At 43.2% G+C, this 18,140-nt stretch overlaps 2 protein-coding genes and 1 non-coding gene across 3 annotated transcripts; all 3 read left to right on the plus strand.

Annotated features, from left to right (window-relative positions):
- The first annotated feature begins 954 nt into the window (after nucleotides 1-954).
- tmem19 (transmembrane protein 19) lies at nucleotides 955-4,921 on the plus strand. The gene is made up of 7 exons (XM_084701453.1): nucleotides 955-1,216; nucleotides 1,366-1,516; nucleotides 1,751-1,864; nucleotides 2,956-3,093; nucleotides 3,218-3,472; nucleotides 3,632-3,841; nucleotides 4,032-4,921. The coding sequence occupies exons 2-7, from the start codon at nucleotides 1,375-1,377 to the stop codon at nucleotides 4,190-4,192; spliced, it is 1,020 nt and encodes a 339-aa protein (XP_084557579.1). The 5' UTR covers nucleotides 955-1,216; nucleotides 1,366-1,374; the 3' UTR covers nucleotides 4,193-4,921.
- Nucleotides 4,922-6,016: 1,095 nt separating this feature from the next.
- On the plus strand, nucleotides 6,017-6,089 carry trnak-cuu (transfer RNA lysine (anticodon CUU)). Its single transcript has one exon. It is a non-coding gene; the product is annotated as a tRNA-Lys (tRNA).
- Nucleotides 6,090-8,381: 2,292 nt separating this feature from the next.
- rab21 (RAB21, member RAS oncogene family) lies at nucleotides 8,382-17,687 on the plus strand. The gene is made up of 7 exons (XM_084701454.1): nucleotides 8,382-8,761; nucleotides 14,896-14,955; nucleotides 15,222-15,329; nucleotides 15,555-15,618; nucleotides 16,156-16,210; nucleotides 16,294-16,382; nucleotides 16,540-17,687. Exons 1-7 carry the CDS (start codon nucleotides 8,621-8,623, stop codon nucleotides 16,677-16,679), a joined length of 657 nt encoding a protein of 218 aa, XP_084557580.1. The 5' UTR covers nucleotides 8,382-8,620; the 3' UTR covers nucleotides 16,680-17,687.
- Nucleotides 17,688-18,140: the final 453 nt, after the last annotated feature.

An 18,140-nucleotide genomic window follows, 5' to 3' on the forward strand; every position in this document is an offset into this window, starting at 1 on the left:
TTCATATTGCACATATCTTATACTGTATTCTAAAAACACACAGACACTAGACAATCATCCATCAGTGCTATGACGCAGTAAGCTAAGACTTGTGGTTTCCGTTCATCTGGAAGTTCCAGGGTATTGCCATGCGTTGATAGACAAGGATAACCAAAGAGCATTCAGTAAGATTCCTGGAAGGGGGCACATGCAGTCAGAGAACATGTGCTGAGTAGATCTATGAGACTAGAACATCGCTTTTAAGAGCTCCTTTTCTGTGTTATTGGCTGGTTCTGTGTGTGTGTGTGTGTGTGTGTGTGTCTGAGTGTGTGTGTGTGTGTGTGTGTGTGTGTGTGTCCCACCGTGTCCAATAAGTTATATAAAGCAGTGTTTGTTCATCAGTGTGTCGGGCAGCTGAGATGTGTCTGATATCAGGCCATCAAAAGGCCCTCAGTCTGAGATCCTAAGTCATGTGATGGTTCATCTATTGGACATGCTTTCATTTCGGGTGATGCTTTCCATCTTCTGTGGTGGCTGCTTTAAAAGACTTCACAGATCCAGCTTCCAACATGCTATGCAGAGAACAATCCATCTGGTCCTAACCTCTCATTCACGTTTAGGTAGGTAACAAGGGGTTTCGGTGATAGTGTCATGTGACAAATCATTTCGTTTGTACTTGGGGGTAAAAGTGCATTCATTTATTTTGAACAAGTAAATGTTGTGTTACGTTCTTTAAATTCTAGAAGTACAAAAGTGTTATTTTAAGATGCAATTTAAATGCATTATATTTAGAATCTTTTTTGTAATGTTTTTTTTTATTTTTTTACAGAAACTCTGTGTGAAATGTAGCCTAACATATTTCTCCACATTCAGTCATGAGGTAGAATAAAGTAATTGACAGTTCGGTAATAGTATATTGATTGCAACAGTCAAAACGCTTTTTAAAATAGTTCAGACATTTCGTTGTCAAAACCAACATACTTTCGATACTGTGCCTTTAAATGATCTTCCTCGATTCGACAGCGGAAGTTGGCTTTGACCGTGGTTGGAAGCGGATAATGCTTTCAGCGAGCTAGCCATATTGGTAGCCAGCTAGCGATTCGGGGGACACCCCAAGCTATTGATTTAGAAGTATTTGGTTAGAATTTTGTTATTAGCAGGTGATTTGTTTACAGTATCAGTTTTTTCAAAATGGAAGACACTGGACTCGTCATGGCCCTAAGTCAGGTTTTTGCAGGTGCACAATTGTCTACTTCGTCTCTAACGCTTTATCCAGTTTATACTAGTAGCTAATCTAACTATTGTTGATGACAGAATATGACTGCTTGTTTTGCTTCTCATCATGGCTCTCATGAACTTTAGACTGCATGTCATTGTAATCCACAGGGTCTCGCCATGTCATCTGCTGTGTACCATGAAGATGATCTGCTGATGAAAGAATACTTCAATATGATGACTGATATGATAGTGTTGTGTGGCACACTTGCCCTCTCTCTCTCCTTCTGGGTCATATCCATCGTAGGGAGCACGTATTATGGTGAGGCCTTTCACACAAACACTAATGAAGTTGACCTACCGAGAAACACGGGATTATATCAATAGGACTAATGTTTCTTGATCAACGAGGTTTATTTTAGCTCAATAAATGGGTAAATTGTGTTCGTCGCCCTTACTTTCAAGACCGCTGATCTACCTCACTAAAGCGTGCAGTGTTTAGGCAACCTCAGACGTCAAGCCCTCTGTATCTTCCCCTCTGTTCTGACATTAACAGGCACGTTGCAGCCGGTGTCTCCATGGCGATGGTTGTTCTCCATCCTGATTCCCTTGGGGATCTCCACCAGAGCTCTGAAGAGGAAGAACCTGGACCGCAGTGGATGGCTTGGAGGTATACCCAATATGTGTTCTGTTTGGCACCCTCTCGCTGCCTAGCTCAGACACACTTATTTACCAAGCTTGTTAGTGTAATGCCCAGGATTAGTTAAGAGAGACTTGTTAAATGTCTGTCCGTGATCTGTGGTGTCAGGGTTTCCCTGTGACGGGGAAGGCTTGATCTCATACAGAGACACCATGCACTTGTTGGGATTCCTACAGTTAACAAAATACATTTACTGAGTTCAGTTTCAGGGATCTGTATAGCCAATCCAGTTAATCTGAGGAGGAACCTTGATATGTTTAGGAGAATGACCACCGTTAATAGAGCTAAAACATTGCATGTGATAAAGGTTTGATTAAAAATGAGATAAATCATTTGGGTACTTTCAGTATTTCATCAACTTATTTATGAGCCACAATCGCTGGGCCTATTTTCTGTTGTTTTAAATGTAAACCTACTTCAAATGAATTTTATTAATGTTACCAAATGGGGAACTGACCACTATTGGTTGGAGCCAAATATCTCTCTCCTTATCAAGATCTACTGCCATTTGATATATAAATGTGGAAGGGAGTTGAAATGAACCATACTTGATTCAGTAAATTTGATCATGCAAATTATGTCTCATATTAAAGTCAGAAGCACTGGCAAACAACTCACCCCTTTGATCAAACTTTGGAGCATAACTTTTTCTGACTATCACCAGGCCTGACGTGTTTTGGTACAGTTATCTGACAATGCATTACCTTCATAATACTCCCCCCAAATGTACAACAGCTTCCCTTTGTTCCTTGCCACAGTGAAACGGTTAAGAATATTGGGACATCATGCTAGCCCTGCCGCTAGCTAGATTGAAGATTCCAACTCAGGGGAATTGATTGGTCACCAGCTTTGTTTTGCACCATGTGTCGTGGACAGCATGCAGGATCATGTGCCCTAGGCATGTGGTTGAGGACCAGTTTTCCTACTGAAAGCCTGTCAAAACTGGGCCTTCTAATGAAGCCTATTGTAACCATGGTATTTGAAGCAGTGGACTGTAGTGAAACACCAGATTTTGATTTGAGTGTGGATGTCTGTGCATGTTTATTTTTGTTTTGTTTCAGCCCTGCTGGTTGGCTTTATTCTGACCATGGCCAACTTCAGCTTCTTCTGCACTCTGCTGTGCTTTTTTGTCACCTGCTCCAAGCTGACCCGTTGGAAGGGAGAGGTCAAGAAGAAGATCGACGCCGACTACAAAGAAGGTAGATGGATGAGTGCATTATCAATGAGAATCACTCAAGACAAAGGCTTGGCCAGTGTCGACTCTGTGTCAATGTTTTGAAGTGTGTGTGTGTGTGTGTGTGTGTGTGTGTTTTTCTCCTTCAGGTGGCCAGAGGAACTGGATACAGGTGTTCTGTAACGGGGGGGTTCCCACAGAGCTGGCTCTGCTCTACATGATAGAGGTGGGGCCGGGGGAGATCCCTGTGGACTTTGGGAAGCAGTACACTGCTTCATGGATGTGCCTGTCTCTTCTGGGGGCCCTGGCCTGCAGCACTGGGGACACATGGGCCTCAGAGGTGGGCCCCGTCCTCAGCCAATCACAGCCCAGGCTTATCACTACCTGGAAGGAAGTCCCGGCAGGTAACCAACCAAATGGGCAATCAGTGGCAAGGCTCGGGTGACACTGCAAAATACTAGGTTTTCAGACAGAGTGGGATTTATTTCTCTGTTCCTATCTCTAGGACATACAAGGACGTTTTTTGAAGTGGTTTATTCACGTGTTGTGTCTTCTCCTCTCAGGGACGAACGGGGGCGTTACCACTGTGGGTTTAGTGGCCAGCTTCCTGGGTGGACTGGCAGTGGGAGTCGCTTATTTTATATCTCAGCTTCTATTTGTCAAAGACCTGCACCTGGCAGATCCTCAGTGGCCACTCATTGTGTATGGGGGTGTGGCCGGGTTGATAGGCTCCCTTCTGGACTCTTTCTTGGGGGCCCACATGCAGTATTCAGGTAGGCATGTGGCTATGGGTGTTTGATATAAATACGATGATGTACATGCTTCCATTCATCTCCTTGTGGATTAGTACTGGATCACTATATCTAGACTAGCTTAATTTGAACTTGAAGACTGTTGGAGAACTTACCTGTTACCATGTCTCTCTCTTTCTACACCACCACCCCCCGCACCCCTTATCTGCAGGTATTGATGCAACAACAGGGAAGGTGGTGAATCATGAGTCTGTCACAACTCAAAGGATTTGTGGGAAGCCTATCTTGGACAACAACGGTGTCAACCTGTTCTCCTCCATCCTCATTGCCCTCATGCTACCCAGCCTGGCATGGCCTCTCTGGCCTCGATAGGGGCTTCAGTCTTCAGGACTTTCAGTTTTATACAAGGATGTAGGGGGAAAAGGGTGTTCATTGTTTTGAGCCTTTTGTGAGTATCTTAGGTTTGATCAATGTTTCTGAAACAAATACAACGAAAAGTGAGAGTTAATTTAGCTATACCGACTCCCCAGTTTAAAATCTCAGTGAATTTAACTTCAAGTGAGTTAACGTTTTCTAACTAAAGCAACATATTTACTTTGAGGAGGGATCCAAGAGGCCATGATCTTTAATGCACGTTTTGTACACTTGGAAGACAATCAGGTGCGCTGACTTGTTTTTTAATTATTTTATTTTTTTGTTGCAATGTCAAAAAACATGGGAGAGCATAATGCATCATGCCTTGCTAACTTGACCTTTAGTATGACACGATGATTATGTTTTACATGATGTACATCCTTAAACGTGCTGTTGCTCACCTTCAATGACAAAAACACAGGCGCAAAAGGCATCATGCTTTGTTGCCAGGTTAGTCATCTTTAGAATGGCTTAAATCCTGTATCCCTGAGAGGCTCTACTCACCCATTGTTAATTTGTGTGTGATTGTGACGTTGTCCTGGAGATAGACATGGCAAGTGATTGTTGTGATGTGACACTGCTAGAACCCGTGATCAAATTTACGTATTTGTAATTGAAACTAAGAACTTGAAAGCATTCAGGGTTTGTATGAAGCACAACAGGAATAAAATGCTTCCTAGATTTCGACCTTGTTCCATTATATGAACAGTACCAGTTTTGGGTTCTTGGAAACCAGGGTGCAAGGGTTTGGAGTCAGCATGCAAAGTTAAGCAATAAGCCCCAAGAGGTCGTGGTTTGCGCTGATTTTAGAACAGGTATGGGGAGTTGTTAGGCACGACGCGAAGCGGAGTATAGGCCTATTAATTCTAAACCTGGTTGTTCCCAGCCATCCTTGATTGTGATTGGTTATATCGCGTTCCATGCCGTTGTAAAATCCATCATAACCTTACAGGTTGTCTGATCGTAACATTTTTTAACATTCCATATTACTGCGCATCAAATATTTCAAGTAAAAAACACTGCAAAGGTGTCCAGCGGCGCCGCTTCGCGTCGTGCCTATAACTCCCCTTATCTGTTCTAAAATCAGCGCAAAACACGGACTCGCGGGGCTTATTGCTTTTCTTAAACTGTTACAAATATTTGATAGGGTTTCATAAAAAAACAAAAAAATTAGATACAAATTAGTTTAATAATAAACCATCATTCTTCCGCCACTTCAAAGTATAGTTCCTACATAAATCGTTGCCACGCAACAGCCAGATGGACTCCTTTGCTGTGTTTTTAAATTTGAAATAGGCCTATTCGATGAGCAGTAATATGGAATGTTAAAGAATGTTATGAAGACAATTTATAAGGTTATGCTAGATTTTACAACGGCATGGAACGCGATATAGCCAATCACAATCAAGTATGGGAACAACCAGTTTTAGAATGCTTAAGTTTACCAGCCATCATCATTTGCATACACAGCAGAACCAGACGGCTATGCCAAAGAAACTCAGTGTGTTCTATTCCAGACAGACGTTCCCCCAGTGTGCCTTAAACAGTTGCAGGTAGCCTTTGAGGAGAAATTAGGGATGCATTCGAGGACATTTCTTTCAAGATTGGAATACAGGTGTAAGAAATCCTCAAAAACATCAATTCCTGGCTTGTTAAAAGCAACATTCCATGTGCCTTGAAGCATGAATAGTGTGATCGCCGTCTTAGGCAACAACCTGTTCTTAGAAAAGGTCAGAGTTCACATTCCAAGGAGTTATGAAGTAGCGAGTCAATCAATGGTACGCCCGGCTAGCTCAGTCGGTAGAGCATGAGACTCTTAATCTCAGGGTCGTGGGTTCGAGCCCCACGTTGGGCGACAGTTTTTGTGTTATGGCACCTACGTAAATAGTAAATCCGTGACTAAACAATTGATCATTCACATCGCCAATGTGATCTCCATGACATTTCGCATTGAAAATGTGTTTGTCATGTCGAATATGCAGTAGCCTAGGCCTACTCCTCATTTCGTCCGTTAACCCTATTAATGTTAAACTGATCTAGACTACATGATTAGTTTGGTATGAGTTCAAATGTGGACAAACCAGGGACAACCAGGGAGAATTTGTGGGTGTTCTCTACAGTTCCCGGCAAACATTCATATTATAATAATATATAATATATGATAAAATAGTATCATAATTAATAAAAAAAAGTATAATATATAATTCCACGGAATGATGAAACACACGATTTGAATAATACAGAACCCTTATTGGAAAGATGTGTTATGTGAACGGTTTATTTTTGAAAACTCAGACCACAAAGAATACACATTATGTGGATCCAGTTCGTGGGATTGGGGTTAGAATGTTAGAAATGTAGCCTAGGCGTGTGCCGCAGAAACTACCAATGAAATGCCAGTGTTCGAAATACGTCAAAGAGCGCCACCTTCGAAATATCCAGGTTCATAACATAACAGCTACGCGCTAGTTATTACTGTCAGCAGTCAGACCTGAACGATACATCTGTGAGAATCACTTATCGGGTACGGATACGTGTTTTTAAAGTGAGTATAACAATATATTATTGATTGCTTTGGTGATAAAATAAGATTTGCAACGTGACATAGCTTAACCTACTTATGCATATTCCCCATTTTTGAGCGGACAAAAGTGATACTAACGCAAGACAAAGTTCATCGTTTGCTTCTACATTCTTATCCTTGTTACAGAAAGATGAATACTGGAAAAGTATTGCAGGTTACAGAAGTTAAATGCAACCAACCACCGACCCCGAGCTTGGCCAAAAGGAAGAAGATTCAAGAAAAGTGAGAATATATTTTCTGAGGTTAATTCAGAATACAAAACTGCACAAAGAAACATTACATAAATCATTATTAACATGTAAGCCATCAGTCCTTTTGACCTGTTTCCTCGTTAGTTGACTAAGCCATCAGTCCTTTTGACCTGTTTCCTCGTTAGTTGACTAAATGGTTCTGTCCCCCCCCCCCCCCCGTGGACTAGGTCTGAAATACGGAGCCCCACAGACAGCATGATGTCGCCATGCACCCGGCAGCTGATTAAGAAAGCCACCAAAAGCATGTAAGATCAAATATTTTAATGCTAATAATGTTGATGTGTGTGTGGATAGGAGAGGGTTAAAGGGACAGAGAGCTAGGGAGAGAAACTAAATTAAGCATAAATCACATCATCTTTCCTATCTGTTTGCAGGCAGCCATCATCCCCACTATCCAGACCCACCCTGGACGGAAAAGAAAATTCTAAATAACCTGTGAGATTAATGTGTAGTGGGCCCTGCTGGGCAATCATGTGCAGTTTTCCGTCATTATAAGAGTTTCGGGCTAAAACAAGTGCTTGAACAGGATAACTTAACATTGGTGTCCTCTATAATTCAGGGTGCAGTATTAATTGCACTGACAAGTCTAGGCATGTTGTCATCTGTCAGTTGGTGTTTTATGGGAACCATTTCCATGTGTGCAATCTGCAGAGTCAAATAGTTAGCTATTAATACATCCATGTACTGGGTTTTGCCTTATTCTCGGTTACACACCTTTTCTGCCTTGAGTACAAGAGACACATATTAGTATTGTGTTTTAGGTAAATGTTTGCTGCTATTTTCCCTTTATATGTTGGAGTCTTATACACAGCCTCTGGTCAAGTTGTTGCTCTCTATTCAAGTCTGCGTTCTGTATGCTATTTGCACTGGATCTTATCTAAAATAGGTTGCATTAACCTAAATTATTTTGCTGCTTAAAACTTTTGGTCAATGTTGAATGTTGGTGTCAAAAAAGAATGTAAAGAAAATACATTTGCATGCACACTTTAGCAAGCACTGCTCAGAATAGATGGAACAGACGGGCCAAAATCGGAATTATTAATAAAATATGAGTACCATATGGAAAATTATTATTTGTGATGTATTTTCAACAACGAGTGACAACAGAATATTCAGATATAACATAATATGTTCATGTTCACTTAATCACTAAGCAAGCAAGCAACATGTAATATTGTCGAAATTGTAATAATGTCGTGTCTAACATGGCTAACATTTTTGGAAAGTGAGATCAATGTCACCACATTAAAGCCACTTTCGGATGTGACTGTTTAGCGCTCGGTTCATCATATGATCTTTCCATGGCATGACGTAGAGAGGAAGCACAGAGACGCCATTAGTAGGGTGAGAGAAAAGCGATCGAAGGCTGGGTGAAAGCAGGCTGGCTGTCATTTAGAGTCTTGTCTAGGTTTAGCATTTACCATTAATCGATACACTCCTGAGGTTAATTCCTTTTCTTGATTTTGCTCGGAGACAGTTATCTAATGTGACTGGCGGAAGGCACTTGTACGGGGCTACTTATATTCATATAGGAAGGATTTCTTCGCTACCATGGCGTCTGGTGGAGCTGGAGGAAACAAAACCTACTCTTTCAAGGTGGTTTTGTTGGGAGAGGGCTGCGTCGGCAAGACCTCACTTGTGTTAAGATACTGTGAAAATAAATTCAACGACAAACACATTACCACTCTTCAGGTACGTGTCCTACAGCGTCAGGTCCTGGCTATTTGCCTCATGATCTTCACCGGGCAGTCAATGGTTAATGTGTTGTTTGTGACTGGAATTGATACAGATTTAGCTGGTTGGCTACTAGCTAGCTAACAGCCAGTCAAAATGGCTAGCTAGATACTCGAATCGTCATGCCCACGCAAATTGTCTCACGGTGTGTTCGTGAATGTCAGTCACAATCTGTTCTCTGACATTATTGAGTTATTATTGGTACAGTCAATTCAGCCAGCTAACTAAACAGCCAGTTAGCTAGGCTAGTTAGTTAGCTACAGTACTAGCTTCACACGGTGACCAGCTAGCTAGCTCTAAATCTCATACTGACTGTCTGTACACAGTTTTGTTTCGTTTAATTGCTGCTGTCTCACAGCTTCTTTCGGTGACCTATTTATCCTGACAGCCATATACAACAACCACGATTTACTTCAAGGTTATTGGATACGGTGGAATTGTCTTTAACTGACCAGCCAATTCAGGTCGATGAAGCATCCAACAACGTTAGCCTATACACTGTAAAGCTAGCTAAATCACTTGATACACAACTGTAGCAACACTTCCTTTCATAGCATTCAAGGCAATATAAACAAAAAGCGACCACAGTTAAGTTTTCCTAGCTTGCCATCATATTTGGCATGACGTTTAGGGATCGTGAACAGGGCGGTATGACACAGCATTTATACTTCCCGGGACCAGAGGCGTGTGTGGGAGAGGTTAGGTTCTCCACACGCCGTGTTTTATCAGGTAAAGCGGTCAGTACTCCTATTACCAGGAAACAACGCAACTGTTGTGAGTTTCATAATCTCGTTTGTTTTACCGTGACCGTGTTCAGCGATCCGTCACCTTCACTCTTAATGGACAGATGTTGGAGGCCTAGTCAGTACACTACCAACGTCTACTTTGCCATATTACTAGATTCTTTCCGTTATTGTGAAGATTGCATAATGTTCCACCAACTGGCACACTTGACCTCAAGATTGATAAATCCTGGTCAAAACATGATATAGATTACCATCTGTATGAACTTGGGAAGTGTTGTATGTCAGCTTGTGTTGACTGGGCTAAAGGTTTAGATACCTTTTTAGGTTTCTAAAGGTTGGTGAACAGAATAAAGATACCTATAATACAGCTCCCTGATAGCCTGATCCAGAGAGACTATTTAACCCTATTAACACTATTTTAGGGAGTCGTATGGCTGAGCGGTGAAGGAGTCGGGCTTGTAATCAGAAGGTTGCCGGATCATTCCCTGCTGTGCCAAATGACGTTGTGTCCTTGGGCAAGGCACTTCACCCTACTTGCCTCGGGAGGAATGTCCCTGTACTTACTGTAAGTCGCTCTGGATAAGAGCGTCTGCTAAACGACTAAATGTAAATGTAACCCCCTAAATCACAGTTAGGTGTTTATTGCAAAAGGCAATTATGACATGGCAGATGAATGGCAAGGTTTGGACAGCATAGAAAGGCCTCACCAAGTGTATCTAAAACCTAAGGCCTGTTGAATCAGATCTTTACTCAGTATCAGCAGTAGTGGTATGTTTACTGTTTTGTATCCTTTTGTAAATAGCCGTCAGCCGTCTGATTGCAATTTGGTATTACAGGAGGGTAAAGTCTAGAGCTGTAGTCCTCTAACCTCAGCTGCAAGTCTAAAATTGGAAGTCTAACTGTGGCTGTACCTTGGTCAGTGGTCACTATCTGACATCTAGCCTATGAATGTTTTTGAGTTCAGCAATTTGTGAAGGGCTAGTCCAGGGATGGCAACCAACTTGTTTCCCTCACTGTCCCAGTACCGTCCCAAAGTGCAAAATGAACTGGACCTGTTCCAAAATTGTAAATTCTTTTTTTTTTTTTTTTGCATTTGCAACACAATGATTGCTGTGGCTGTAGTAAAAGTTTCTAAAGGTTGGGGAAAAAACGTTAATTTCGAGCCCTGGGCTAGTCCATTCAGTGATGGAGGGTCTTAGCAGCTAGCTTCTCACACACCCTCTGACCAACACCAGTACAATAATCTTGGAACCGCAGTGCCTAATAGGCTACATGTAGCCTCGATGCCAGTAGTAGCAGTACATCACAGCATATGACTTTAACTCGTCAGCCAACTGTCTAGTAGGCTGCATGCCTAGTTATGGTAAAGCACCTGTAAATCCATGCAACTGCTCTTTATAGTTGGTGTGATTGACAGTCTTCATTTTTCATTTTATTTGTTCTTCATCAAAACAGATGGTTTGATGTGAAACTGAGTTTGGGTAGTGCTTTAGGCGGTGAAATACCACTGTCATCCTGGTTTCATGTTTGTGTCACACACACACATATACTTATGGGGGTTCACCTATCAAGCCTGGTTTTCTCAGAAGCTGCAACAGGTGTTGAATGCAATACTGAAGCAGTATGATGTAAGCCACTATGTGTATGATTGCCTGCTCAAGTTTGTCAGATTACTCGGTTCCACACTAGTTTAGTGATGCCTGTTCAAAGAAGTTGAAATGTATGTCTGAGAAGAACACTTGACTATCACTTTCTAGCCGTTCCTCTCACCTTCTTTGCAGTTTGTTATTGATTGCGATACAGAAAATTCACAAACTTAAGATGACATATTAAGAGATGAATAGTCATAGACTGGAAGCTTGTTAGGAAAGCCATTCTACACAGGTCCACTGCACAGTGTCAGGGAAGGGGGTAAAACAGGCAAGCAGATGGGTTTCTCTCATCGGACAATTGTTAAGTTTGGGTTGAGTTTATGAAGCGCAGCCAAGTGAGTCACAAGTGAAGTCCACCCAGTCATGCTGAAACCCAAGTCAGGGCATGGAACTAGGTTCCCTCGTGTGTCTCTCTCCTACTGCAGCCACGTGTTTTTGCCACACCCATCAGCTGACTGTGACTGAAGCAGAGTGTGGAAGCATTACCTGGTTAGACACACACACACGGCTGTCTGGCATGGAGCGACTATCAGACCTCCTGGAGTTGAAGAAGGATGGTCTGAGCGTGGGGCCTCCGGGTTTATGCCTGTAATCTCATCTCACGTGAGGACGTGGTTGGTTGTGAAAGCTAGGATTCTGTTGCAGGATTCTCGCTGGCATGTTCCACAGCGCGGAATGTTAAGGGGATGCTGTTATGAATCGGGATCAGCGATGGGAATCCAGCGGCAGCCATTCCAAAAAATCATGGGGTTGTTTTCTCACTCACAGATTACACTGATTTCATGCCACCAAGACTGCAGACTGACTTCCTCAGAACGACCCTGTTCAGATGAAGCTCGTTTGTGACTCAGGGAGGTATTCTCCTGTGAATATTGGAGCACAGCTGCAGATCAAGACTCTGTAATTAAGAGACACAGGGCTCCCAGACGACATGGTGTGAAACAAGGCTGGTGAAACACATACCTGCAGTTGCACACTCTTCAAACACAGCTTCACCTTGACTTCAAAACAATACTTCTTGTCAAAGGTGCTATTTCAAATGTCAATATTCAAATGTTTTCGAAACTCCATCTGTAATCAACCAGCATCTTGTGTGTGAGTGTGCTGCCTGGGTAATTGAGTCCCAGTGGTGTCTGTGGAACCCTTCCAGGCCCGGTTCAGTGTAGAGGTGTACTGCTCTGAGGATGAAGGATGACTTGGAACCTATCTAATTACCTCTCCAAATAGGTTTCCTTAGCATAATAGTCACTTGAATGGAAGTGGATGTGTGTTGTTTTGTGTGGTTGCTTGCGCTTGGTTACATGCGGTTGTGTGTGTGAGATTGTGTGAGAGAGGGAGGTTGTGTAGAGTAAAGGCAGAGCTGTTTGGGTTTTGACCCCTCACCTGAGATTACCCAGCTTTCTCCAGCTGTTCTGAGTCTGAGCAGACACCCCAGGCTGGACAGCTGCCATTACGCACACACACACACACACACACACACACACACACACACACACGCGCTACATTCTGATGTCAAGAAGCGCAGTCAGCTCAGCTCTCCCTCATGCGTTTCTCCCCTCATCCACCTCCTCCATTCTCCCTTTCATGACTTTCCATCACAATCCCTTCTGGTGCTCATGCCCCCTCCATGGTGTTCCCCTGATCTCTGCTGCTCACATGAGTCGTGGTCAGGAGTTCCTCCTCCAGCCCGCTGTGCTCTCGTGTAGCCCGGCACCCAGGCCTAGCCACACCCCACACACATCACATGGTCCCCAATGACCAATCACTCCCTAGATGGCTGGAGGGGATACCTACTTGACAGTAGGTGACCTTAGGCCGAATCCCAATACTCCCCCTTCCCCTTACCCCTTCCCCTTAATTTACCCCTAGCCCTTGGCCCTCGAAACTAAGGGGTAAGGGCTACATAGCCCTAAGAAATGGGACACCACTTGGTTACAGGTACGTCATCTAGCACGTATCGATATCTCCAAAGCAAGTAGTGTTATGCACTGATTTAAACGAAATTCGCTGCTAATGGAGTTTACTTTAAACTGTAGACATGCTAGTCAAAGAAATGCGGGACTGTTGTGCAATTCAGCACTGTAATATTAGCGTACCAAACTAGCGATTTTTAGAAACGTTTCAATTAGGAAAATGGTTGCAAATATATATGTTCATGACTGCATATAACACAAAACAAGACTGTCATAATTTTTTTATCAATTAATTAAGCCGAAAATATTATATTTAGCGGACTCTCTGGATGATCTGGCCGCCATTGTTGCCGGTTTTCACATAGCCCTCGGTTTCAAGTAAGCTCCCGACCTCACTTGGTTTTAAGGGGTGTATACCCCTTACAGTGCGTGTCCACTGCAGCGACGCGATGCGAGCGACAACAAGTTTTCCATTCATTTTCTATGGAGTCAGGCGAATCGCTTGCGTGGTGCATTGTGGGTAGCGACGCGACGCGATTCAAGCGATTCGAGTTGAGATTTTCTCAACTTTATGCTAATGAGGAGCGATTTTCGCTAGCGATGGCCAATCGGAGTGTTTTCTTGTTTCTCGTAACGTAGAAACCATGGTAAACATTTCTAGCTTTCTAGGTTTCAAACTGGAGGAGAAACTAATTGTTTGTGTGGCTGCTTACCCAGTCCTGTACGATACATATCTGTATTCGTACAGAGATGTTAATACAAAAAAACGATGCATGGCGCAAGGTTTGCCGAAGTTGTGGGTGCTTGTACTTTCAAATTCAGTTTAGTCACATTACGTAACTTCGTTCTGTCTTAACTAGTTAGCTAGCCGGGCTGAAACTCCCTATCGTATCGGCAGATTAGCAGAGATTGAGGAATATAGAGTAAAACGTTTTTTTTTACATATGTCAACGTGTATGTCTACAGTATTAAACAGTTTTATATTTTGTAAACAAGTTGTATTTTGATCGATGTTGCAACTACGTAAACCCAAGTCTGCACACTTGGCCATGACAACTACAACAGTGACTTTAGAGAACTACATTCTACATTAATCTGTTTGAAACGCCCCCGAGCGTGGTGAACTGTGGGAAGGCAAGCGATGGCAAGCGATTCGCGTCGCTGCAGTGGACACGCACTGTCTTAGCCCTTCCCCTAGCTCAAAAAGAGTATTGGGACACCACTAGCTCTCACGGGAACGCGCAAAACGAAGGGTAAGGGGTAAGGGGAAGGGGTAAGGGGGAGTATTGGGATTCGGCCTTAGTCTAGAAATGACCCTGTCAGTCAGACAAAGCTATTTAGTTAAGGTTTTAATACTGGACGGCTACTGTTTACAAACCCCCTGCAGCTTTGACATTCTAGAAATCTCTGGGTCAGTTGATGTGATGGTGGTTGTCATGTGGTACTGGGCTCCTGGAACATTCATGGCTGGCTGACCAATCTGTCTTGATCTTAATAGCGTAAGCATATGGTTGCAATCTTGTTTTTTTTTTGTTCCACATAGTGATCTCCATCGTTTCCATCGCGTAATGTGAGGCTGTTATAGTTAGACAACATCCTCTCTCTCTGTCTCTCTCTCTCCCCTGATGGCTCTTTATGATCCACATAATGGTGGCGATGCTGCGGGCGTGGCAGCATGCGAAATGAGAGTGGGATAGCATGACGACGACAAGGTGCTTAAAGCCTTAAGGAGATAAAAAGCCCGGCACTTATCAGTCTCCTCTCCTCCTCCTTTCTTCCAGGCATCGTTCCTCACAAAGAAGCTGAACATCACAGGGAAAAGGGTAAACCTGGCCATCTGGGTAAGTCTAGCATGCTCTCCGAAGCTTCATAGTCCAGACAACTCTTCATGGTGATTCAGCGTAAAATTGTAGAGCTACTCCAGCTCTTCATTGATGCCTCTGCCATAACGTTTACAACTGGTGCTGAGGCCTCGTGATAGACGCATGCACGCACACGGGTGCCCACCCTCGGGAGGGAAAATGAGTTATTGACTAATGGGGTGTGTTTTCAGCAGACTTTTCTTGGTGACCTAGATATGCCTCCCTCCCTCTCCTCTCCTCTCCAGGACACTGCCGGTCAGGAGAGGTTCCACGCCTTAGGACCCATCTACTACAGAGACTCCAATGGAGCCATACTAGTCTATGACATCACAGACGAGGATTCCTTCCAGAAGGTAAACCCTGGACTAAAACTAGTCTCAAAACCGTCGTCAAACTCTGTAGGCCCAATCCCAGCAGGCCAGGAATACTGAATACTCCCAAGGCTTTGTCCTACACCAGGACCAGCCCTATAGGATTACCTACAGCCTCGGCCTGCATCCTCATTTGTATTATATAGGGTCATGATGTTATAGCCTAATATCATGTTGTTGATCTTTTTTTGTTGTTGCTTTTTTCAGGTGAAAAACTGGGTCAAAGAGCTAAGGAAAATGTTGGGGAATGAAATTTGTTTATGTATAGTAGGTGAGTTTTTTCCACAATTCTTAAATTATTGCATTACATGTAAATACAATTCAGTCCATTTGGATACATAGATACAGTTTTTTTTTGTAACTTCACAAAGTTGAAAACTAGTGTATAGTTTTACTTATCAAACACTCCATCCCTGATACACACAACATGCAGAGACCAAACACCAGATTACCAGGGTAAATGTGCATCTGAGAATTTGTATTGACATTACCATAGTAGCCATCAGTAACAACATTAGCGCATGGGGTTGTTGATATTTCACCAGTTATGCTAACTGTGTTATCTGCTGTGGATGGCCGGAGGTTTGATGATGCATAAAGAGAGGTTGAGGGGCAGGGATAAACAGACTCCTCTTGTGTCCGTGTGAGCCCTCTGACCTCCTCTGGAGACCCTTCAACCCCGACCATCAGGTCATCAACAGCTGGCCAGATCCATGCGAGGCTGTTGGCTCTGAATGTCGAGGGTGTTACCACTGAACTCAATCTTCCTCCCCCTTTTTTTCTTTTTTTTTTTCTCGTTTGGTTTTAGGAAACAAAATCGACCTGGAGAAGGACAGGCATGTGTCAGTGGAGGAGGCAGAGGGGTGAGTACCGGCAGATCGCCTGTGTCCTAACACTGTTAACTTGGAGTTGTGTAGAGCTAACCCACATGTACCCCTCTTCTCAGGTACGCAGAGTCAGTCGGGGCAAAACACTATCACACGTCAGCCAAACTAAACAAAGGAATCGAAGAGCTATTCCTCGACCTGTGTAAAAGTAAGCTCCTATTCAGTACCCAGAATTTTCAAGTTAATGACACAGATTGGAGAGTTTTGAATGGGATGATGCGTGAGGTTTGAAGACTTCTCCTCATGGTGGAAATATTTGTGTGTGGCTCTCTTCCTCCCCCCCCCCCCCCCCCCTCCATCCTCAGGGATGATGGAGACCGCCCAGGCAGAGGAGAGGGCAAAGGGGAACGGTGCCAGCCACTCCTCCACATCGCGGAGGGGGGTACAGATCGTGGATGACGAGCCCCAGGCCTCCGCTGCAGGGGGTTGCTGCTCCTCCGGTTAACCCACTATAGCCCTCCTGGACCCCCTCCCTTCCCCCCCTTTTCTCTACTAGCTCCGCATCCATGTCCCCAAGACACCCAGGACTGTGACCTCCCCCCAGCCCTCGGCCCCTAGCCCCAGTCCTCTCCGTGTGTCCATAAAGACTGCTGTTCTTCATGTGCGCTCAAGCCTCTGTCCTACTCCTCTCTGTCTGAAAGGGTGCTCAGTACCTCTTCTTCCTGCTCCACACCCCTATACAGTAAGGGACATCTGACTGCTGTCTTGGAAAGTAAAAGAGAAATGGATTTCCTCCTTCTCCCCACCACATGCTACAGGACTTCTTCTAACTCTGGCCTCCCCTGAACATGTCTCCCAGACACACACACACACTTACGATACACACATACTGTACACACAAACACACTATACACCCTCACACTGTCATACGCTGATTTCTATGACATTTCTTGACAAAAATAATGTGCATGTCAGTTTGATTTATGTAAATGCTTCATTTGTTTTACTTTAGAATAAAAATATAAAATCTTTATTATTTAATAACTTAAAGTGCACATGTCGTATGGAAATCTGTACATGTCCAAATCTCCTTTGTACTACTTTTGCAGTAAGCTCTTTTGACAGCTCTGTCTTGGTCTCTCTCTATCTCTCTCTTTCTCTCTCTTTGACCTAAAAAAGGTGTCTTTGATTAATGCAGTTTTGCACTGGCCCGTCACACTCAATGCTTTTGGTATAATACTGTACTTCTCTCTCTTTGCTGAGTCGTTCTGTTAAACGACAAAAAAAAACGACAAAAAAAAGAAAAGAACATTGTGTAAAACATAATATTTGATCTGCTTTCCAGGCTGTGGGGAAACGTGCGCAGGTGTAGACGAGTGTACAGAAGTCTTGTTGATGATTGTAAAATTAAGATAACAGTTGTGAGTGAAAGCACATTTTTTCGGAATTGTAATTTTTTAACTGCTAGTGTCAAGTGTTTTGTAATAGAACAATTATAATAATTTACAACGCATAGGTGTCAAAAACATTGTCATTATTTAAATTTGAAACCAATTTTATTAGTGCAGAATCCTTCAAGAGTTTTGCTGAACGTTCTACCGAAGTGTTCTACAGATTCAAACTATCAGTAACGTTGCAGACAATATCCATTAACTTACAGCAGTTCCTACTTGTTTCATGTTGATTAGCTTGACAGTCTCAGTTTTTCTCTGACTACAGAATATGTTGCTGTCTGGATCTACAGTCAGCGTGCCAAGCTGTCTGCAGTCAGTCCCCTTGTGGATGAGGAAATGATTAGATTCCTATGATGGAGCTGATGCACGATACTATATCTGAAGAGGATTTTCATCCCCGTACATGTATAGTGTCATAGTGTCAGTCATGCCCTCTGCCTGCAATTGATACAGACTGTGAAAATATGTGCTGCTCTGAAGGTTTGTAGTGAAGAGATCTGCCTTTTCAAGGA

This window comes from Hypomesus nipponensis, chromosome 7 (assembly GCF_054491055.1).
Source record: "Hypomesus nipponensis isolate SF chromosome 7, ASM5449105v1, whole genome shotgun sequence".
Classification (NCBI taxonomy): domain Eukaryota; kingdom Metazoa; phylum Chordata; class Actinopteri; order Osmeriformes; family Osmeridae; genus Hypomesus; species Hypomesus nipponensis.